The sequence below is a fragment of the Gadus macrocephalus genome, chromosome 6 (genome assembly GCF_031168955.1).
Source record: "Gadus macrocephalus chromosome 6, ASM3116895v1".
Taxonomy (NCBI): Eukaryota; Metazoa; Chordata; class Actinopteri; order Gadiformes; family Gadidae; genus Gadus; species Gadus macrocephalus.
In genome coordinates, this window is record NC_082387.1 from 7,154,448 (window position 1) to 7,177,439 (window position 22,992).

At 47.0% G+C, this 22,992-nt stretch overlaps 2 protein-coding genes across 5 annotated transcripts in view; one reads left to right on the top strand and one right to left on the bottom strand.

Moving 5' to 3' along the window:
* The window catches only part of adam22 (ADAM metallopeptidase domain 22), a 56,648-nt gene that overhangs the window by 7,357 nt on the left and 26,299 nt on the right, over window positions 1-22,992 (bottom strand). For 3 of the 4 annotated variants that reach the window (XM_060053778.1, XM_060053777.1, XM_060053780.1), the window contains exons 7-26: window positions 18,010-18,076; window positions 17,717-17,793; window positions 16,385-16,459; window positions 16,004-16,075; window positions 14,742-14,908; window positions 14,542-14,626; window positions 14,278-14,368; window positions 13,843-13,894; window positions 10,636-10,735; window positions 10,240-10,311; window positions 9,536-9,628; window positions 9,338-9,418; window positions 3,421-3,471; window positions 3,241-3,304; window positions 3,039-3,144; window positions 2,757-2,876; window positions 2,420-2,588; window positions 1,167-1,278; window positions 268-358; window positions 119-172 (exon numbers count right to left, since the gene is read on the bottom strand). In XM_060053778.1, coding sequence (XP_059909761.1) covers window positions 119-172; window positions 268-358; window positions 1,167-1,278; window positions 2,420-2,588; window positions 2,757-2,876; window positions 3,039-3,144; window positions 3,241-3,304; window positions 3,421-3,471; window positions 9,338-9,418; window positions 9,536-9,628; window positions 10,240-10,311; window positions 10,636-10,735; window positions 13,843-13,894; window positions 14,278-14,368; window positions 14,542-14,626; window positions 14,742-14,908; window positions 16,004-16,075; window positions 16,385-16,459; window positions 17,717-17,793; window positions 18,010-18,076 — 1,799 coding nt within the window. Of the gene's footprint in view, window positions 1-118; window positions 173-267; window positions 359-402; window positions 809-1,166; window positions 1,279-2,419; window positions 2,589-2,756; window positions 2,877-3,038; window positions 3,145-3,240; window positions 3,305-3,420; window positions 3,472-9,337; window positions 9,419-9,535; window positions 9,629-10,239; window positions 10,312-10,635; window positions 10,736-13,842; window positions 13,895-14,277; window positions 14,369-14,541; window positions 14,627-14,741; window positions 14,909-16,003; window positions 16,076-16,384; window positions 16,460-17,716; window positions 17,794-18,009; window positions 18,077-22,992 lie in introns of those variants that run through there. The other variant, XM_060053779.1, reaches the window with a different exon arrangement.
* On the top strand, window positions 18,196-21,984 carry cldn12 (claudin 12). Its single transcript, XM_060053784.1, has 3 exons — window positions 18,196-18,356; window positions 19,511-19,766; window positions 20,363-21,984. The coding sequence occupies exons 2-3, from the start codon at window positions 19,548-19,550 to the stop codon at window positions 21,215-21,217; spliced, it is 1,074 nt and encodes a 357-aa protein (XP_059909767.1). The 5' UTR covers window positions 18,196-18,356; window positions 19,511-19,547; the 3' UTR covers window positions 21,218-21,984.

The following is a 22,992-nucleotide window of genomic DNA, read 5'->3' on the forward strand; positions in this document are numbered from 1 at the left end:
CGACGTAAACATTAACGTACCATTTTCGTTATCGTTAGGATTATTTGTGTAACTGCATTGTATATCCTGAATAAAAATGAAAATACTAAATGACAAAACAGTGGTGTTGCAAACAAACCGGCAAAATCTTCGGTGAACTTCAGATTCAACATATCTTTTCTGCCTGTAGCTCCTATGAGGGAAGAACAGTGTTTTATTTAGAGGCTAGAGCTGGCGGGAGTTAGGTCAAAGATGCTCCTTGTAAGACAAAGCCTTGTGAACACTTACTTGTAGCGCCAGGCCGTTATAGCCAGGATTAGGCCGAGGAAGAGAATAGAACCTGCAAAGGCCCATATGATGATGTTGGTAGTGGTGATACCTGAGCCAGACAAGAGGAGAGGGGAAGAGGAGAATGGGAAAGGAGAATGTTTATTCTATACACCCTAATCCTTTTTTGAGTAATAGACACACACAAAGGAATTCACAAAATGCAAAAAATCACAGCAGCAACACGTAAACATAAAACACCTAGGACAAAAGGTTTGATATCAGAGCAAAGGGCAAAGTAACGACAAACAATCTGTTAAACTATCTTTTTAACGACCCTTGTAGTTCAACCGGGGAGAACTTACGAGTACAGTAAGTTCCCTACAGTGAGAAAACCACTACTGGTTGTGGGTCCAGACAAACCAATCATCGTTTTTAACACAGATGTACGAAAAGTAGGATTATGGGGTAGGAAGAGCTGGAAATGACACCAAAGACAGAACAAGCACAATAAAAGAGGAACTCAAATCTGACCTCGAGTGACCCCGTCAAAGACATGAGCCTGTTGACAAAGAATGAGTGTGAACAAAATGGCCAAAAGAAAAGAATGGCGTGCATGGTTCAATGAGCGCAGCTGGTTTTAATGAAAATGCATGAACCCAAAGGCCAGAACAATCAAAGAAAATGGTCTGGCAAACATTTAACTAAACACTCTATTGTGAGGTAACATTGGAAGAAGAGAGGGAATGGCTGAATGAGGTAGTGGAGGTGGACAGAGAAGAGGACTCTTTATGAAGAAAAAAAAGAACACAGGCAGAGGAGAGAGAGAGAGAGAGAGAGAGAGAGAGAGAGAGAGAGAGAGAGAGAGAGAGAGAGAGAGAGAGAGAGAGAGAGAGAGACCGGTGTGGATGGGGCTATACCTGAAGTAGTGGCAGTGGGTCTCACGACCAGGTAGCTGAGAGGAGAGGATGAGTTACAGTCCTCCCCGGTCCATCCCAGGTGACACACACACTTCAGCTCACTGCTGCACACCTGGAACAGGAGAAACAAGGGCTTCAAAGGTGAGGCCAAGAACAAGGTTTTCATTGTCTCCCAGGTCAAGAGCCTCGGCATCATTCTGGACAACACCCTCTTATTTGCACCCCATAATCGAAACATCACCCAGACTGCATTCTTCCACCTCCGCAACATCTCCAGACTCCGCCCAACACTGACCCAATCCAGCACCGAAATCCTGGTTCACTCATTTGTCACATCACGCATCGACAACTGCAATGCCCTCCTCACCAAACTCATCAACAGACTCCAAATCTGACCACTGATTCTCATCACCCCTGTTCACCCCTGTTCTCATCCAACTTCACTGGCTCCCTAGCCTGGGTAGCCCAACCCATTCTTCCAGCGAATTGAGTCAGTTGAACTAGGCCCGTTGATCACGCCTCTTCTGCTGAAGAAAATGACGGCAGCTTCCCCAGACCAATGTGCAATCTACGATTGGCTTGGTATGGTAATAGCCAGGCTACTGGCTCCCGGTACGATACGATACGATACGATACGATATAACTTTATTAATCCCCCGTAGGAGAAATTTGTTTGTACAATACCGCATCCACTACAAAAACCTCCTCCTCACCTACAAAGCTCAAAACAACCTACCCCCCACTTACCTCTCCGACCTCCTTCACGACTACACTCCCTCCCGCTCCCTCCGCTCAACCTCTGCTGGACTACTAACCATCCCCACATCACGCCTCAGTGCCATGGGTGCCCGATCCTTCAACTGCTCAGCACCCAGGCTTTGGAACTCCCTCCCCCCACACATAAGACAGTCAGACACCATCACAACGTTCAAGTCACAACTCAAAACTCACCTGTTCAAACGGCATACACCCTTTAACTTGACACTATGCACTTCACTTGTTTTTATGACAATATCTTTATTTTATTTTTTTCTACGATTTTATACTCATACTTTGTAAGGTGACCTTGGGTGACTTGAAAGGCGCCTTGAAATTAAATGTATTATTATTATCATTATTGTTTGGGAAATATATTCTCCCAATGTTTCCGAAGTCTCTGCTGGCTTCACACAGAGGTGGGGGTATGCATGCGGTGTGTGCTTGTTGGGGTCCCGGCAGCAGTGGTGTGGTCCTCGTATGAAGGGTGTGCTTACCCCGTGTCCCGAGCAGATGATCTTGTCCGTGGTGCCGGGGCAGGTGCTGAAATTGAACTGCTGGAGGGGGAGACACTTGTGGTTGAAGCAGATGCTGTCCGTGCCGCACGCCGTCCCGTCCTCCACATAGCCGAGGTCAGTGTCTCCATCGATCACCACGTGGCCCCCGCTGCCCCAGACAACACAGCTCAGTCAGTCTCACAGGGGGGCGGAGAGTCATGTGCCCGTGTCATTCCCAGCGTCTCTCCCCACGATGAGTTGTGTGTGTGTGTGTGTGTGTGTGTGTGTGTGTGTGTGTGTGTGTGTGTGTGTGTGTGTGTGTGTGTGTGTGTGTTACCTGCAGTCCAGAGATGCGCTGTGCTGGGCGACGGAGAAGGACGTCAGACCCCCGTGCAGCTCTCCCAGCCGCGGGGATGGGGAGATGTTGGAGCACAGCAGATACCCACAATGCACGTCTCTGGAACACAGGTGGAGGAAATGTCAGGCTACGTCAAGAAGTCCAGATCATGGATGATGATGATGATGATGATGAGGATGATGATTATGATGAGGAGGAGGAGAAGGAATTGGAAGATGACGATGGTGGAGGCAGTGGAGGACGTGGTTGTGGTGGACTCACTGTTTGTTACACTGGATCCAGGTGTCCTTGTCCTTCCCACAGTTGCCCTTCTCTGTGCCTTCAATGTTGAGCTTCTCGTAGCAGAACTTGTCGGCGGCCATGGCCTCTAAAGACGGAGCAGAGGAGCACATGGTACATGGTCAATGTCTGGACGGGGGTTTACTTTGATAAGGTTGAATGAGATCCAGAAGACGTTACTTACTCTCTCCCCAGATGTACTTGCACTGTCTGTCTTTGGTTTTGCAGCGTCCGTTGAAGCATCGACCCTGTGACCAAACAGATAGTGAATGGCAGGTGGCAGGAGTCATACTCTGTGGTAATTAACGTTATTTAAACTGCAACAAGGGAACACCTGTTGGTAACGATTGTTGAAAGCACTGACCTGGTCTTTTTCACAGGTGTAACCATCCATCTTGTGGACATTGGGCGGACACTAAAGTAAACACAGAGACATCCGCTTTAGAGGAAAGGAGAGACCCAGGTAATACCCACCCTTTTTAAAGAGAACTCATCGAAGCGCAAACACAGGTGTGGCTCATAACACTAGTGAAGACATCGAGCATGGACCACTGGGCCATGGACCAATGGACCATGTGGTACATAAAGGAGCAGACCAATTGTTGGTTTTGCGGCGCCCGTGTTTGGTCTACAAAGAGCTTTGTGAAAAAGGTCAAAGGGTCTCTGACTGTAAGAGATGAACGGTGTTTCTCAGTAACAAGTAGGCCAAGTTCCGACCTTGGTACTTGGTAGTTGGGACTTTGGTACTTGGTAGTTCAGACTTTGGTAATTGGTAGTTCAGACTTAGGTACTTGGTAGTTGGGACTTGGGTACTTAGTAGTTGGGACTCGGGTACTTGGTAGTTGGACTTGGGTACTTGGTAGTTGGGATTTGGCAAGGTGGAGTCAGGAAGACACAGTAACAGCTATCAGTTGTGGGTTTTCTCCTCTGATATTGCAAGTTTTTGTTAAGAAATACATTCTGGGATACTTGGCTGTCTTAACTGTCAAAGGGGACCTATTATGCTTTTTCAACTTTTATGACCTAAAAACGTTGTTATAATGATTGATAGTCATATTTAACCATACACAAAAAACGATGTAGATTTCCGGGAAACACTTCCTCTCATCTGGGCACTTTCAGCATTCTCTGTCAACGCTCGGTTCTATTTCATGTAGGCTACGCCGTCTAGGCCTCGCCTTATGGGCTTGTCCCGTGACAATTCCCCCTGAAAATTCAAACTATGCACCTATCAGCGTGGGCACCGCCCACATTTCCCCACGGTATCGTGTCTATATAACGCGGTGTATACCGTCGCTCATCCTCCCTTTTCTTTCAGCACTTGTGCTTATCAGCGAGAAATTGAGAACTACTATTAAGAAGATGAAAACTTCAACACGGATCTCCCAAGCCGGTGGCAGCGGCTCGGGCGAGGCCGCGGACAAACTGCCCTTTTTAGGGCCACCGGAGAGCGCTCCTGGAGCTAGGTCCTTTTAAGGACTCCTATGCGCCTGCAGTCCCGCCTCCCTGGCACCGGGTGACGGGCACTTGGCGTGCTTTCGGTGCCTCGGTGCCGACCACGCCGCGGCTGCTATGGCGGCCCCCGTCTCCTATGTCGCCTGCCGGGAGCTGCCTGAAGAGGGGATCCTCTCCAGGCACCTCTTCTTTTCCCCTGCGGTGGAACTGGCTGACGCCATCGACCTGTTCAGGGCCGGCCCTGACGACGACGATGGCATCATCAGTCGTACAACACGAGGGTCCGCGCCGGATGACCGATCTCTTCCGGGAGATCATGGGTGAGGCGGCGGTCATCAAAGGGATTCCCATGCCGGCCCCGCCTCTCGCCCCTGTATCTGACGATATGCAGGGCGAGTGCTTTCGCACCCCATCTTCTTCCCGGCGGGTTACCCAGTGCCCCTTGTTCCTGCCTGTGCAGCACTTGTTTACTGCTGCAGGTGGGGACCCTTCGACCCTGAAGGCTCCGGTAAGATTCTACACGGATTTCACCAACGTGGAGGGGTGGGCCGATACTCAGGCGAGGGGGATCCCTCGCAGGGGGATCCCCCTCGCCTGGAGCCTCCCCTGGCAGCGCTTCTCTGTCCGGGCGCCGGATGGAGCCCTAACGAAAAGCCGCTGCCCCCCGACCACCTCCAGAAGCAGATTGTCGGCGGACAGGGTGTCCGCTAGGCCGCCTCTCAATCCGCGGCGGCGGTCAACAACATCGCCCTGCTCTCCTCTGCCATGGTCTCCTTGTCGGCTGACCTACGGCCCGGAGGAAGCCGCGAGATGGCTGGCGGTTTCCCGCTTTTCCAGCACCATCCTCCAGCTATGCCAGCCGATAGCCGTTTCGGCCGGCCGGCATATGGCGTGGGCTACCATGATTGAAAGGGTCATATGGCTCTCCCACACTGCGGTGCTGGAACGAGAGCGGGCCAGCCTCGTCCAGGGTCCACTAGCGCCGGATGGCCTATTTGGTCCCCGGTTCTCCGAGGTGCTCGCGCACCAGCAGTCAGTCCGTGAGAATCGTTCCTGGTTCGGGGCGATTCTCACGAGCTCCTCCCGCCAGCAGGCTGGGAGGAAGCGGGGTCCAGGCCGGTCCCAGCGTTCCAGGGGGACGCCTCCGACTCCAGCCCCGGTGCAGCAGCAGCAGCAGCCGCAGCCGCCGCAGCCGCCGCAGACGGGGAGAGCAGCGCCACGGACCGGGAAGTTCCGGAAGCTTGCTCCTACCTTTTCTTTCCATATTAAAGAAAAAAGTAAAGACCGTTCGGCCGAACGGCAGTACATGGTGCCTAAAGAGCGATATTCCTCAGGCCACCTGCGTCCTACGCTTGTGGTGCGTTCCTCCATGTTGCCTCTTTCCCCATCTCAGCCCGGTGTCTGTAGGGTGGCGGTCGGACGGCGTGTTCACATGGCCTCTGGTTCACCTGCTTCTAAGAAGCGGCGTCCCTTGGAGCCTCATGGACGGATCAGAGACTCGTTGCACGAGCCCGTGGATACGGCCGCTTGTACCGGTCTCCTGGTTCCCCACATTATCCCCTCTACCTCCCTTCAACAGTTTGTGGGAGGTGAGGAGACGGGTCCGGGTGGCTACAGCGCATGCGCACAGGTGTGGCGACCGGACGGCTTGCTCCCTGTTCAACGGGCACGACGTCTAGACAGCTCGTTGTTTTTGCAGCGGCTGGTTCTGGTACGTCTCCTACGCTCGCTGAGCCTCCTCCCTTTCATGGGAAGCCCCCCTTGGTTCACACGCAGTGTGGAGGCGGTAGGGGCAGAGGAATACCTTCCTCAGCTGTCGGCTCGCCCTCTCTCCGACCGCTATGCGTGTTGGCAAGAGCGGTGCGTTCTGCCATCGTGGTTGGACACCACGTTGAGATGGGGCCATCCCATACAGTTCAAGCGTCGTCCCCCACCCTTTATGGGGTTGGTGGAGACCACGCTACGGGACCCGGCTGCGAGCACGGCTCGGGCAGCAGAGGTGGCACGTCTCTTGGTAAAGGGGGCCACCACGAGTCTCACCTAGGGTTTTATTCCTGCTACTTCCTGGTTTCCAAGAAGTCAGGGTAAAAGAGACCTATTCTGGATCTTCGTGTGTTCAACAGATTCGTTGCCACGAGGAAGTTCAGAATGCTCACTGTCGGAGCGTTGTTCCGGTGTGTGAGAGAGGGCGATTGGTTCACATGCCTGGATCTCAAGGATGCTTACTTCCACGTCCCTGTTCGGCGGGCGCACAGGAAGTTTCTCCGCTTTGCCTTTATGGGGATGGCGTACGAGTACCAGTGTCTGCCGTTCGGCTATTCCCTGGCTCCGCGCACCTTCTCGAAGTGTGTGGAGACGGCGTTGGAACCGCTCAGGCGTCAGGGAAAGAGGATTCTCTTCTACCTAGACGATCGGTTATCAACGGTTATCAACACTATTCAGAGTGCTCGTGCGCCTTCTACTTCTTCCCTCTATGCGGCGAATTGGTGCGCCTTCTCTAATTGGTGTGAGAGGAACCACGCTGTCCCATCTCAATGCGAGGTGGGAAGCGTGCTTTCGTTTCTGCAAAACTTATTGGAAAAAGGTTTGGCCTCCTCCACTATCAAGGTCTATGCGGCAGCCGTTTCGGCTGGCCATGCAGGCTGTGATGGTGGACCGATCTTCAGCCATCGACTGGTCAAGAGATTCTTGCGTGGGGCTAGACGGGTTAGGCCTGTTTCATGCGTGCTTACATCACGCTGGGATCTCCCCGCCGTGTTGCGCGGATTGTCCAGGGATCCTTTCGAGCCTCTTTCTCAGGCCCCTTTGGATGCCCTGTCATTTAAGACGGCGCTCTTGTTGGCCTTGGTTTCTGCCAAGCGGGCCGGTGAGCTAACCGCTCTGTCAGCCCGAGTTGCTTGTTGCTAAACGAGGACAGCTCATTCGCGTTGCTCAGACCTAATCCTGCGTTCCTCCCGAAGAACATTAATAGTTATTTTCGGTTGAGGGATATTGTGCTTAAGGCTTTTCACCCCCCGCCTCATTCTAGTGAGGCCGAGGCGGAGTTGCATCTCCTGTGCCCGGTTCGGGCGATGGCTATGTACGTGAATCGCTCGGCCGCGTTCCGCTCCACACAACAGTTGTTTGTGTGTTATAGCGACGCTAGCAGGGGCCGCGCTCTCTCTAAGCAGCGGTTTTCTCGCTGGGTATGTGAGGGTGTTTGCTTAGCCTACTCTCGGCAGGGCTTGGCGCCACCGTTGGGCGTTAAAGCTCACTCCACACGGAGCGTGGCCGCTTCAACGGCTCTACTCAAGGGCGTTTCGGTGGAAGACATCTGCGTGGCTGCGTCTTGGTCTTCCCCCGGCCCCTTTGTCTGTTTTTACATGTTAGACATGTCCAGGGGCTTACTCTGCAACTCTGTGCTGGAGTCCGGGACCCCTTTTACGGCTTAAGAATATAGACATGTTCTTTAAAGCACCGTGGTTGGATTTCCTCTCGCCGGCTGGCGAGTTGGACTTGATTACCAGTCTTACTCTCCCACCTTTTTTCAAATGAAAAACAGGCTAGGGGGGTTTTCTATTGGCTCGCCAATTGTCAGGTGGTTTTGTTTGCCAGTGTGGCACTCCCGCCGTTTTCTTCTAATAAGAAACGGCCGAGAGAGTCCCCTTATTGGAGAGCCGGATTCCGTAGCTCCGCCCCCGGTGGTAGCGGACCTAATGGAAACCGTGTTGCTCTGGTTTTTCTTTTCCTTTTCATGGGTTCCATGAAGCACGGATTAGAGCCGGAGTCTTTAAAGACTCACTTTTTTCTCCCTTGATCATTGCCTTGCTTGATCTAGGAGGAATTAGTTTTTCATTAAGCTGTTGTGTTTTACACTTCCTTGGCTTTTTTGAGTCTTAATGTGCTCTGGTGACTTAGGTCGTTTTGACTGGGGTCCAGCAGGAGTACATTGATCGGGCTCCGCTCGCAGCTTCACCTTAGCCCATAAGGCGAAGCCTAGATGGCGTAGCCTACATGAAATAGAACGATAGTTATGTTATTATAAATCTAGTTCTATGATTGTAGGCGTAGCCGTCTAGTTTCCCACCTGCTGTACCCTCCAAATGCTGAAAGAAAAGCGTGGAGGATGAGCCACGGTATACACCGCGTTATATAGACACGATACCGTGGGGAAATGTGGGTGGTACCCACGCTGATAGGTGCATAGTTTGAATTTGGGACAAGCCCATAAGGCGAAGCCTAGACGGCTACGCCTACAATCATAGAACTAGAGTTATGATAACATAACTTGTTTCGTTTCGTCCTTCTCCGCCCCCTCGCCCCCCTCCTGCCAACCCAACTCCGTTGTGATTGGTTACCTTCCTTGAAGCGCGCCCGCGCGGGCAGATTTGACCAGGCATATGGGGGCACGGCAGGAGTGCATCTACGTAGATGATTTCCCGGAAATGTGAACATGCAAACGCTGTCCCGAGTGTTTAGCGCTCTGCACAGCCACCCCTGACTTTCAGCTGGGAATACGTCAAAATGCATGTACGTCATTATTTGACACTTTAGTATGGTTAAACATGACTCTCAATCATTATAACAACGTTTATAGGTCATAAAAGTCGAAAAAGCATAATAGGTCTCCTTTAACAAGTGACCTCCTGATGCATCCTCTGGGCAAAGCAAGCAGCCAGCCGGGCATTAGGTGAGTACTCGTACTAGGTGCTAGGCTCCATGCTCCTTGTTCCATCTTGGATGGAACAAAAGTCTGCGACTTATGTTGACTTGTCTGAGGTACAGACAAGAACGCTGATGGAGAAATGGCTTCAGTGTACTCTGTGTGTGCATATGGTCACACCCACCTGGCTGGAGTTACCCGTGCAATTCTCTGGGATGTCACAGTTGTTCACTGCCTCTCTGCATACCACACCCATGAACTCCATCTACGGTGGACATCGTCGACAGAGGACAGTAGATTATGTTAAACAAAGGAGGGAGAGAGCGAGAACAGGGTCATGTATAACACGTCCTCCTCCCCCTGCTACTCGTGTGAAGCCCACCTGGCAGCTGCTGCAGCACAGCCCATTACTGCACTTGGAGCCCTGAGTCAGGGTGCACCTGTTGCAACAGTTCTCCCCTTCCTTGGCACACTCCTGGATGAAAACGACAGGATACACAGTACTTCAAACAGTGTTGGTCCTTTATTATTAGAACATCTACTTAAGTTAAGGTAAAGTCTGAGTTTCCCTGTAGTCCACAGCGGTATTTTTCGGCCTGTGCTACGCATACATCTGGTGGTAAGTGAGAGTACTGCAGGTGATATGTGGGATTATATTCTTGAAATAGACACATTCCCAAGAATATATAAAATATATAAGGATATATTGTAAATATTGTTTTTAAAACAAGGTATCATGGCTTGTTAGTATTTCAAGAAAAGTAACACTTTGTTTCATCATATGTTTTCCATTGTAATGTTGACCCTTGATGTTTCGTATTTCTTTGTGTTTGCTAAACATACACAATGGGAGCAGCTCACCTTTTTTTTCCAGGTCCGGTTGCAGTAATAATGTGTATAAACGATGCGCTGGCACTCTTTACTCAGCCACTGCATGTGTATACATTTAATTTAACCGTTTGCATCTGAGGTGGTCCGCGGAAGGTCGTGATGACAACTTAGTGTCACACCTGAAGTAAAAGACTGGTCCAAGGCTGTTCTATGATAGCATCTTATGGGTAGCATAGCTAGCTGCTCTCTACTCACCACTGGGCTTCCACAGTCACACTCCTCCCCTGGTTCCACAAAGCCATTACCGCATTCTGGAGGGTCCAGGAGCTGGGAGGGGAAGTGCCATGTTAGCAATCAATTAACTAACTCACACATGGTGGATAGGATTAAGTGTGTGTTTGTGTGTGTCTCTGTGTTTGTGCCCGTGTGTGTGCCTTGTGTGTGGATGCGTTTGTATGAGCCTGGGTGCACCCCTGCGTTTAAGTGTGCCTGCGTTTGTGCCTACGTTTTTGTGTACCTGGATGCATGTGTGTTTGTGTGTGCCTCGGTGTGTACATGCGTTTGCGTATGCCTGTGTGTGTTTGTGTGTGCCTGGTTGAGTACGTGCATTTGTGTATGCCTGTGTGCGTGAATGTGTGCGCGTGTAAAAACCTTCAGGGGCTTGTTGAAGAGACAGGCTCCTCCCCCACTGTTAAGGAAGTTGTGGAACTCCTCCACGTTGCACTCAGAGAACTTCTTCGGGAGGTAGAAGCTGTCCAACACAACCACTGAACAGTTATATGAGGTTCCACTGTAACACCACATCCACATCATTATCTCCACCCTCATGATAATGTGGATAATTTGGCCAACCCTAAGTTAAAATCAACCACGCGTGGACACTGATCCTGTGTAAAAACATTGTGAAACTGATATTTTAAGAATGAATAGCAGTCAGTGTTAAGTATCACAAAACAAATCACATCATCTTAACTGTTCCTAAAAAAGTCACAATACAAAGACAATACAAAGACAAAACAGTAACTTCTTTGTCATTTTTTCATTTCCGTTAGGTTTTTCAAACCATACTCACAGTTAGGATGAGCTCCTATAAGAACCAGACAGAAGTGTAATGCTACTGTGTTTGTATTTGTGTGCGTGTGCGTGTGCGTGTGTGTGTGTGTGTGTGTGTGTGTGTGTGTGTGTGTGTTCTTGAGAGTGAGGAGAGTCTTTGCATTGCTAAATGCAAAATGAAATGAAAAATTAATTATTTTCATTGCATCCCCTCAGAATGTTTTGAATGTAATGGATTGAACTGTTATTGCATTCCTTAGTCTATCCTTTCAAATGCTGTTCACTTTTCCTGCCCGGACCTCACAGTGGATGAGAAGCCTGAGCAGGAAGGCAAGCAGCAGCAGGAGCCCTACAGAGAGCCCCATGAGGGGAAGTCTCTTCCAATGAAACATATTGAATTTGATCTGAATGCTATTCGTGGTTTCTATCCTAAAGCCTCAGGTTCCAGCATCAGCGCTACGATCCCACAGAGGATCAGTTCCGCCTCTCTATCTTGGACTGGACGGCGGACCGGAAGCAGATCAGTGTCGCAGGGAGAGACACAATGCAATAACACACAGGCTTTCTCGCCGCACTGCCAGAGAGGGTGAGCAGCCTGGCTTCTTCCATCTTTTTTAGTGAGTATGATTCGAGAACAATGCGATGTGGCTGAGTGACGATGGTAGGCCATGTTGCCTTTGGGGGGAGTGCACTGCAATATTTTGCAAGGATGTCCAGGAACATTTTAGAATGTAATTTGAGGTCATTAGGACATAATCTGTTTTTTTAGGTCAACCTTCCCAAAACCTTGTAATGATAATACCCCCCCCCCCTCCCGCCTCTCTATTTTATTGCAATATTGAATCATTTGTTTAATAAAATAAGAGGCAATGTGTGGGCAAATGGTAAAGTGGGCACAAGAATAGTAATTATGTAGGTTCACATTATCATCATCAGTACAGTTGCAATCAGAACAACACACCAGCCTTCTTCAAATATACATTTTAAAGGGTAAAGACATGCTTTTGTAAGGTTTGTTGCAGTATAAATGTTAACTTTATTACATTTTTTATTTTATTTTAATATTATTTAATAAAAGTCCCAATATTATTGCCCTTTAAAATGTATATTTATATGATTTTCCAGTGAAGCCCAATATTTTCCAATGGAAAAAATGAAAATTCTCACAAATTTAAATCAAAGCAAAGTAGGAATAAATGACATAAAAGAAAACCCATAAACCATGGAAAGAGAACCTCAACATCCTGACTCGATTCATTCATTCCTGCTCCTGTGGTTATTGATTGTTTGGGGGTACCATCTGCCAAATTAGAGCAGGCTTAGTTGGGCAGATATATTTAAGATCTATGTCCATTATAAGCCAATATACACACACATGCTTGCAAGCTAGGAAAAACAGAGACACACACAAACACGCACACATAAGCACACAATCTTTCTGAATATAAACCCTGTGAAAGAAATCTGTGGATAGTTTAGTTGATTATACATGCACTTGCTCATAAAAAAATAAACAATAATTAAATGACCACCAATTAGCAGGATGGAGATGAGGTCTTCTTGTTGAATACAAGTGTCTGAAATACCATTGACCTAATTCATAATAATATCCTTATTAAGGCCATGGCCATTTTTGGACAAAAGGGTCATCGTAACTATGGTAACCAAATAGTACATGGAGTCGGAACTGTGCAGGATATAGAGACAATAGATGTGTCTAAGATGAGAATGACATTGCAGACTGTATCTTGTTGTTGATCGAGTGGCTAAACACACCAAAACTAAACAATAATATACTTAAAACATAAGTAGAAAAATTGATCATGAAAAATACAACCAGAATTTAAAAGGGCCAATCAGACTGTATTTGTTCATATCAATTGAATTGGAGATGATTCTAAGGGCGGGACATTGGGCCACAGAGGCTGTAATGGTATTGGATGAGGAGGGAAGAGTTGTGATGATTGACAACCCTTCTGCGGCAGCCAGTTGGTTGAAAGAGCATGAGCAGCATTCTAGCCAAGCTTCTGCTCACCTGCTGTCCCATTTGGGATTCAGGGAAACAGGGGAGGTATTTAAGAAGAAACGTAAACAGACACTCTCTTAGAGCCCAGTCACACAGAGACTGAGGACATCACACAAGTAATACCATCCTGATGCACACACTGGCACACAAGCACTGGCACATGTGTTTTGTACCATGACAGAAAAACATAAAATTACTGTTAATACTTCCTGAAAAAAACCTAATAGCATTCAACACTACTGTACCAACACAATATAAGCAAGAGTCAAGTGACATCTAGTGGTAACATTCTTAGTGACTGAAATATGGGCCCTGGACAATGTGGTTTAAAACCAGACTCTACTGACATCTACTGGTGACTGAAGCAAAGTAAATACTCTCAATTATCAGAGATCTGTGACGATATAGATTGAACTAGTCCATAATTATTTGAATATTGACTGGGAATCATTAAAAAATAAATTATGTAATATATATTCATAGGGTTAGGGTTATATAATATTTTAATGATTTAAATGTATAATATCTTCATTCTATGAACATTCTTGATCAAAATATAACTAAATATATGTTACGATGCCACTTGCATAGGAATAACTGGTCTTCACCAGTTACTGTCAATCAAACAGTGTTTTGGCCAGCAAGAACACATGTACAATGTGGACCCCTGTCCTACCGTAGAACCACCTTCAACCATTATGTTAGGGATTCATTAAGGAAACACTGATTATTATCGCACCAACATAAGAACATAGGAGAGGAGTTCAGAAGAAGCTTACCCAACATCATCCATGATGCAGCCTGACCAGCGGTCTTCACATTTACACTCGCCTGCAAAGTACACATACACACACACACACACACACACACACACACACACACACACACACACACACACACACACACACACACACACACACACACACACACACACACACACACACACACACACAGACAGACACAGAAGCACACACACACACACACATAAACACACATACACACACGTGAAGATCCCCTCCCACACACACACACACACACGCACACACAAACACACATGATACCCCCCCCCCCCCACACACACACACACACAGACACACACAAGCACATGCGCATGGACACACACACACACAAAATAGATATTTTCATGAGCAATGTTGGCTGTAAAGGAGTGTGTATGTGGGAGGCGCCAGACAGATGAATCAATATTTAACTACCGTTCAGAATCCTCTTCTTGTCCGAGAAGATTCCAATGTTCTGTCCCAGAGACTGGGCGAGGGTGATAGACATCTCGTCTGTTTTCCCATACTAAAGAAAGAAGGAGGGAGAAGGGTAGAGATAAAGCAAAGCAGTGTATTTTTGCCTTCACATAACCTCAAACATCACCACATCAGTGCATTACAGTCAGTATGGAGGCCTGTGTGCATATCTTTCCCATGAGAATAAACAATGTAATCATTCTCGTGGGACGCTGGGCTCACCTCATTGACTCCGCCTCCTTTAGTAAGGGAGCAAACTCCGCCCATATATGAAGCTCCGCCCCAGCTGCTATGGAAACGGTTCCCACTGAAACAGAACAACAGCTTGGCTTTTGTCCTCATGTGATCCTTGATGCACCGTTTGAATCCTATGTCTTCCCGAACTGTTTCATAAGCTCATTAGTGTGATAAGTAATACTCACGAGAAAAGGTGCACCGAGTCACACTTCTCTTTGATGAAGTCTCGGCGGTACTTCATGAACTCCTTGAGGGTCACCATGGGGTCGTCGTCGATGTTGAACCGGTTGTCAGCGGCCCATGTTTCCATGGCAACCAGTACTATGCGTGTGTTTAGCTGTTCCTTGAAGAGCTGGAAGAGGACCAATTTAGACAGTTTATCAGCAAACAAAACGACTGTGTGTTAAAAACAAAATGTTCAACCCAGTCCCTGTGTTACAGAGCTAGCGTCAACAGTACAGATGTATTATCATATACATAATTTCAATCTTATACACGTACATATCCTCAAGGTCCTCTAGGTAAGGTTCAAGACCTATCTTTTAAATAAAGCCATTCTTCACCTATTAGTGAATTAATAAATCACAGGTTTATGCAACGTTTTTCAATGGCAGACAAACATGAGTGAGGGGATGTTTTTTTGGGTTATTTAGTTTCAAGATATTGCTCTCTTCAGCTCTTTTCTGCTCCCTCTCTTTACAACTCTTGAATCTTCCCAACATCAGCTGGAAGCGCATCTTGATAACACTTGTATTACAACAACTTGTCATCCCTATAAAAGGGCAGTAGAACATCGAGGAAGGCCAGACAGAGTCAGAACCGGCGCTATGAGCTCAGAGGCACGCTCAAAGATTGGGTTTGATTTAATAGGATCAAAATCAATTAGGCTTCCCGGCCAGACAAACAGGAGAGGAAAGGGCAGCAGACACTTCTCTCTGGGTAGGCTGAAACCAAGAGCCTCCAGACACACCAGAGAGGCTAAAACAGCACTCCTCTGTCTGCTCTTGCTAAAGATCTGTAATAAATAGAGGAAACTGAGGTAATGTATGAATATATTTGTTTCATGTGTAACAGGCTGGGTAACATGGGGAGACGAGGCAGGTCTATATTTCCGTATCAGAATCAATAGAGCTCATTCTCATCATGACCCCCTGCTTGTTTCAATATCATCGCCCGATTTTCAAGGACAATATATATATAACCTCAACTTTCACAGGCAATCCTCTTTCGCCTTATCGGGTTTCAGCCGCCCCGCAGACAGAGCACCACACAACAGATAATGTCAGTATGACAATAATTAGCATTGTGTTTGTTTTGCTGTGGTATACGTGGAGCTAGGGGGATGTAATGATAAGTCCTCCACATATACAGTGTACATCCTGTACATTTAGTGAGGGCTGAGTGCTTGTGGTAGGCTTTCCAAGAACCCGGATCGATGAAATCTTACCATGTCAGCCATGTTGACCACTGACTTTGCATAGTTATTTGTCTGTCCAACAGAAAGACGATGCTTCTTATACTGAAAGTAGAAAGAGTACACGTTATTATACAACATATACAATAAAAAGCCTTCTCATATATATGATCCCTTAGAACAGGCCTTTTAGAATGTGGTCACCAAGTCACACACTAAAAAGACACTTTAGTGTCATAGAGACATTACTTCCGGTAATGGATGATAAACGTTTTTTACCATGGGTACTAATTAAGTTATCCTAGTATGTATAAAGTCGGTGCTGTTTTGAAATAATAGATTGCAACTGTACAATCAAATTACCAATATCGTTGCTGAACCAAATACCAAAATGATATGAACAAGGATACTTACCATGAGATGGTCATTAATCACCATCAACTCAATGTATTTGGTCTCCTCTTCCACACTGCGCTGCTCACGAGGGGCCTAGAAGCACACAGACCAGTCCATGAGCTTAAAGACACATCATGAATAACACATGAAGGCAGACAGATTCCCTTGCGGATATTGCAGATGACAGTAAAAATATCTTCAAATGACACATTTGTGCCTAAAACGTCACAGACCAACCTTATAGACAGGGGATTAAAAAGTAGATTCACAGAACCAAAGTGTCCTAATGCTATCCTGTATCCTGGCCATGTCCCTTAGAACCAAAGTCTCCTAACGCTATCTCCTTTAGAACCAAAGGGTCCAAACGCTATGTCCCTTAGAACCAAAGTCTCCTAACGCTATGTCCCTTAGAACCAAAGGGTCCAAACGCTATGTCCCTTAGAAAAAAAAGGGTCCAAACGCTATGTCCCTTAGAACCAAAGTGTCCTAACGCTATGTCCTTTAGAACCAAAGTGTCCTACCGCTATGTCCCTTAGAACCAAAGTATCCTAACGCTATGTCCCTTAGAACCAAAGGGTCCTAACGCTATGTCCCTGAGAACCAAAGTGTCCTAATGCTTTGTACCTGAGAACCAAAGTGTCCTAAAGCTATGTCCTTCAGAACCAAAGTGTCCTAACGCTATGTCCCTTAGATTCTAAGGGACATAGCGTTAGGTAACTTTGGTTCTAAGGCTGAGAACCAAGGTGTCCTAACGCTATGTCCCTTAGAACCCTGAGAACCAAAGTCTCCTAACGTTATGTCCCTTAGAACCAAAGTCTCCTAACGCTATGTCCCTTAGAACCAAAGTGTCCTAACGCTATGTCCCTTAGAACCAAGGTGTCCTAATGCTTTGTCCCTGAGAACCAAAGTGTCCTAAAGCAATGTCCCTGAGAATCTAAGTCTCCTAACGCTCCCCCTGTAGTCTGGCTATGCCCCTTAGAACCAAAGCCTTCACTCAAGTTGTCGATATTTGATGTCCCTCCCTATTTAAGGGGAATACTGGAAGTGTTTCTTTGGGAGGTGGCAGAGGTGAAGCTAGCCTCCGTGGTTTTTAGAGCACTCAATTAACAGTGCGCATAAAGGCGGGAAAGAGAATAATTAACTTTGAGGCAAATAGCATGCACACCATAATTATACTTCATCCTTATCTTCCCTGTCTCTTTATCCAACACACACACACACACACACACACACACACACACACACACACACACACTCATACAGGAATAACGCACTCTCTCACTCTCACACACACACACACACACACACACACACACACGCACACGCACGCACACACACTTGGTGCTATACCTGTCTCTTCCTTCTTCTTTGTCCAGTCCTGGACCCTGGAAACGGAGGACTGGGAAAGGGGGGCTCTGGAAGATCACCTAGAAAACAAGAGACAATCTTTGATATATTTTAATGTATAATAATCTGCTGACCTTTATTATTTTCTATTTTATTTTATTTGGATGTTTTTAGTTATTTTCCACAATATATGTATTAGTAACCTAGGTATTATTCATTTGGTTTGGTTAATTAATAGTATTGTTTTTAGTTACCTAATGCATTAGGTAACGTATACTTATTGTTTCCCATCTCACCATTGAGGAGATCAACCAGTCCCTCCTGTCCAGCAGATTTGTAGATCAAGTGGATTTGTACATCTCCCTTAAAAGAAACATAAATATGTAGAAGCAACCATTCATTAATAATGTACAGTCGTACACGTGGAAACAATAATTATCCTAATCACATTTTACTAACAAAAATATGTTCAACACCCCCGCGCCTGCGCACATGGCAGGCCAGCGGTCCACCGTCCACATCCCGTGTGTCGCTGTGGGTCTCGGCGGGCTACGGAGGCTTCGTTCGTTTCTTCGCTCATGAAAAACGAGCAAAAATTAATCCAGGTTCTTGCTAAAGTAATTTCAATCGTTGAAACTCAAAGGTAATGTATCTTCCAAGTATTTGTGTGACTTGTGTGGTGATCACTCGGTCAGGGCGTCAGTGTATTAACTGGAGTTCGCACATCATCAGGTTGGGCTAGTCAACGTTAGCATTAGCTTGTTGTACCACAACAGCCCGACCTGAGACTTCAACAAGATCACTATGTTGGGTGAATAAAGCATTTGGATCACAGAGGCTTTGGTAATTATCGATTGCTAATCTCAGGAAATGTGGAGACCCGACATTACGTCTGCTCTGTTGTTGTGCGGACAGGAAGTGTCTGAACATTATCAGAATCAGAGTTACTTTGATTACATCTTATTATACATAAAAGTACAATTATTAGGCTTCGTTTCTCAACAGCCACATAGCGGCAACAATACAAGATAGAGTAAATAAAGATAAGTACAAATTAAAACATGTAAAAAAATAGGTAGAAGCATAGATCACAATAATAAATTATAATAAAGTTAGTAATAATAAGAGAAACTAAGACAATGGTAATAAGATATAATAAGTACTGAGGTGTAGTGTAAAGTATACACACTCAAACCCCAGAGTTACTGGATCGATGTACATGGTTGACAGGAGCGACACTGTCTCCACTGTGGTAATGGCCGAAGATTTCACCCCTTCGGGTTGGTAAATCAATAGTATTGTTTGTGTGTGCAGCGTAATGTACTTTAGTTTAGACCATTGAGTTGTGTCATGGCCAAACATAGTGGTTCTTTCTCCTGGATCCCCCATAAAGGGAGAGCATTGTTTCCGTGGGAGAGTAGATAGTGGGTCAACTATGCTTCAGTGACTATACTGATAGGGGTGCTGCCCATAGCCAGGTCAGTGTGTGGCAGAGTTGGCCAACTTCAGTTAATGAGAGCATTTCAAGAAACCTGTTGGGTGTCGTATGGGAAGGTTGGTTTACTGTTTAGTAATTTACTTGAAAAATTACTTTAAAAAATATTTTTTATTGAGCTGTAATGTTTAATCTGCTCCCCTTTTTGGAACGTGAATATTGGTTTAAAAATGTTTCTCACACATTTTCTACTTCAGAAGGATATTTCTTTGGATTGGTAATCTGTCGTATTTCGCACCGGTGTTCTCTTGTTCTAACTATAACTTCTCTCCTTGTGCCTCTCTCCTCCACATGAACAACAGTGATTTGCGGTGACCTAATCGCCTGTCTGAGTTGACCATGTCGTGCCGGGACATCCATGCCACCAATGCCTTCTCCTTCATCCTGGCCTTGGTGTCAGTGGTTGGGATGGCCATCGCGGCCCTAATCCCTCAGTGGCGCGTCACCAGGCTTGTCACCTTCAACCGCAACGCCAAGAATGTCAGTGTGTACGACGGACTGTGGGCCAAGTGTGTGAAGCAGGACGGCTACTCGGGCTGTTACTTCTATGACTCAGAGGTATGGAGAAACACCTCCCTTAAAACAAGTCCTTTCCGCATGCTCGGTTCGATCCTCAATATCCCCAAACGACCTGAAGCATTCTTGACCAAGATGCAGAACCCCTACCTGCTCCTCAATGACATGTATCCGAATTCCATGTTCACTCTCTTTGGACGGACTGGCTGCTAGTTGTCATTTAAATATAGGACATTGAGCAGATGATTTTATCCAAAGCGACTTGCATAAGTACATTTGTGAGAAGAAAGTGAAACAATATACCACTGTCGTTACAGTAAGGAGGTTCATAGAACCAAGTGCAAATCACTTACAATCGTTAGGTTAACCCATTCCCTGTATACAGCAAAGATAGCTTGGGTAACGTGCTACACAACTAAGCACTATAACTAAATACGACATACAATGAGTGCGTACATTAAGTGCCAGGAACGTACAACATACAATAAGTAGGAGTGGTGGGACAGGGTGGCTATGCAGAGGCTAGGTGAACTCTGAACAGGTGAGTCTTTTGCAGAAGCTGGTGAGCGACAGCAGTCCGGACATCTGCATAGTGGTCCGGACAGTACTGAGCGGTGTGTGTCCTGTGTGTTCTCCAGTGGTACTCCAAGGTGGACCAGCTGGACCTGAGGCTCCTGCAGTTCGGCCTGCCCATGGGCCTGCTGTTCGGCACCATGGCCCTGCTGCTGAGTATGGGCGGGCTCTGCAAGACCTGCTGCTGCTCGGACAAGCCGGAGCCGGACATTAAGACGGCCCGCTGCTTGGTCAACAGCCCCGGCTGCCACCTGGTGGCCGGGCTGTTCCTCTTCCTGGGCGGAGCCGTCGCCATGGCGCCCTCGGTGTGGTTCCTGTTCCGCACCAAGGAGATGAACCGGCGCTACGAGAACATCTTCGCCGACGGCTTTGCCGTGTACGTCGCCATCGGCTGCGCCGGCGGACTGATGCTGGCCTCCCTGATGATGTTCATGTGGTACTGCATGTGTAAGAAGCTGCCCTCGCCCTTCTGGCTGCCGCTGCCGCCGGTGCCCAACTCCCTCTCAATTCAGGCCCTCACCGCAAACGGCTACCCCCCCTCGCCCGTCTACGGCCCCCAGGCATTCCCCCCTCACACCTACATGCCTGCCGTCATGGACGGCCAGCCGTACGCACCAGGGTCGCAGGGCTACGCGCAGGGGGTGGCGGTCCCTGGCCCTGTCCCGCCCCAGGTCTACATGACCCAGATGTCTGCCCCAGACGCTTATGGGTCCGAGGTGGGCGGCGCCCAGGCCTACAGCTACGCCCCCGCACAGAGCTACGCGGCGTCTCAGAGCTACGCCCCCTCCCAGGGCTACGCCCCCTCCCAGGGCTACGCCCCCTCCCAGGGCTACGCCCCCTCCAGCCACGCAGGCCAGCGGTACTCCTCACGCTCCAGGATGTCCGCCATAGAGATTGACATTCCTGTTCTGTCACACTAAAAAAATAAACATTGAAGAAGACATGCTGCCACTCCAATTGTATATAGAAATTCCATGTTGATGCATTATGGATGGGAGCTGAAGAGCTGTGTAAAAGCTTCCACCAAGTGATGAAGGTCATTGTGTCCCCGGGACGGAGCCCGGTCTCAGGCTGGGGTACCATTTGAAGGTTAAGGCGCAGCAGGGGTCTTGTACAGGTTAGGGTCGTACGTTCACTAGCTCTAACGGTGGCCTTTTCTTTTACTTTTGTAAAACCTTTTTTATTTTTTATGATGATGTTTATACAGTAACTGTCATTTTTGTACTTTCTATTGCGCCTGTAGCACTACTGTAACTTTTTCCCCCTTAAAATGGCCAAGTGAAGAACGACTTTCCTGAGTGACTTCTGAAGGATGACCTGCTAAAGATCATATCATTGTCTTGATCATGTCTAAAATAACATTTTAGTTTTACTCACAATGTACTAAAGATGCGGATGTGGATTGGATGGATCACAAGATGTTGTTGACTGTGGAGTTATAGTTTTCTGTCTAGTATAACATAGCAAAGAATGCACATACCAACACTAAAGCGGTGCCTTATGTTAGGATCCCTGTGTAAGACTTGTATCAGTTACATGTCATTGTTTCCTATTAATGCCATTACGGTGGTCAAAAATCACTAATAGAAAGCCATACCAGCAATTGGTTTATGTCTTTGCTAACAAATCTGCTGTTCTTTCATACCGATAATTAATGTCTTGATTAATTAAAGTCAATTGAATTGTCTGAAGATTAATAATTTTTTTGACTGCGCCACACGATACTGAACTGTTGAGGGTGAATGAGTTCAGCTGGTCAGCTTCACCTTTACATTGATTCTGAAAGAGACAAACCTTTTCAAACCATTTGATTATCGGGGAACAGGCCCCAATGCTTCTAACAGGTTGACACAAACCCCTGGCACTAGACGTTCAATCAACCCCTGATGGTGATCTGATATAAAACCATGTGTAGAGATCTGTTGATAGAACAAAGGTTTATTTTCATATTGCACTGACAATCCGTTTGGACAGTGAAGCCAACTCTTCTATCTCAAGTGTAGTTTGCAGGCTTTGCGTGTCTTTCATAGCGGTAGCATTGAGAAAGAGATCCATACTCTCAGTCTCCTGTAGTAAAGTAATATAATATATCACTTTATAAAACATTAACAGGCAATCTTTTTTTATAGTTTTGGATGGATTTCAAATAGAATAAACTGCTTTTTAAGGTGGAGTGGGGTACTTGGAGGGAAATAATTAAATAAGTGATATATTCCCTACAATATTAACATAGGACCCTTTTCAAATATGAGAACAAACACTACTTATTAAATGGACTTCCAGTGATATTCATCCATGTCTTTCTCCATTTGTATGCACGCACAACATGAACAACCAAACACAAACACACTCACGGGTTTGAAGATCCTAACCCAGATGGCTCTAAGCATGTCTCAGTACAAAGGAAAGGGGCGGGGACTCGGTTGCCATGGGAGATGGTTCGTCAGATGCACAGACGGCCAACTCATGAAATTAAAATTGGGAGGTGTAGTGCCGCTTTCATTCTGCGTTTCTCTTCTCCTCCATCTCTCCCTGGCCTCTGCGTCTCCCTCCCTCTTACTTCATCTGTCTGCATGAATGAGTCGGGCTTTGTTTTGGTGGCTGAGGACCACAGGGAACCCCCCGTCTCTACCCAGCCACTTAAGCCTCCCCTTTTCCCCCCATCCCCCCTCTTCCCTTCCTTACCCCCGCTGTC

Excerpts from the sequence above, each read along its gene's own strand:
- cldn12 (XM_060053784.1), top strand. The coding sequence starts at position 19,548 with ATGTCGTGCCGGGACATCCATGCCACCAATGCCTTCTCCTTCATCCTG. Across the intron at positions 19,767-20,362 it reads GTTACTTCTATGACTCAGAG|TGGTACTCCAAGGTGGACCA; the intron begins GTATGGAGAAAC and ends TGTGTTCTCCAG.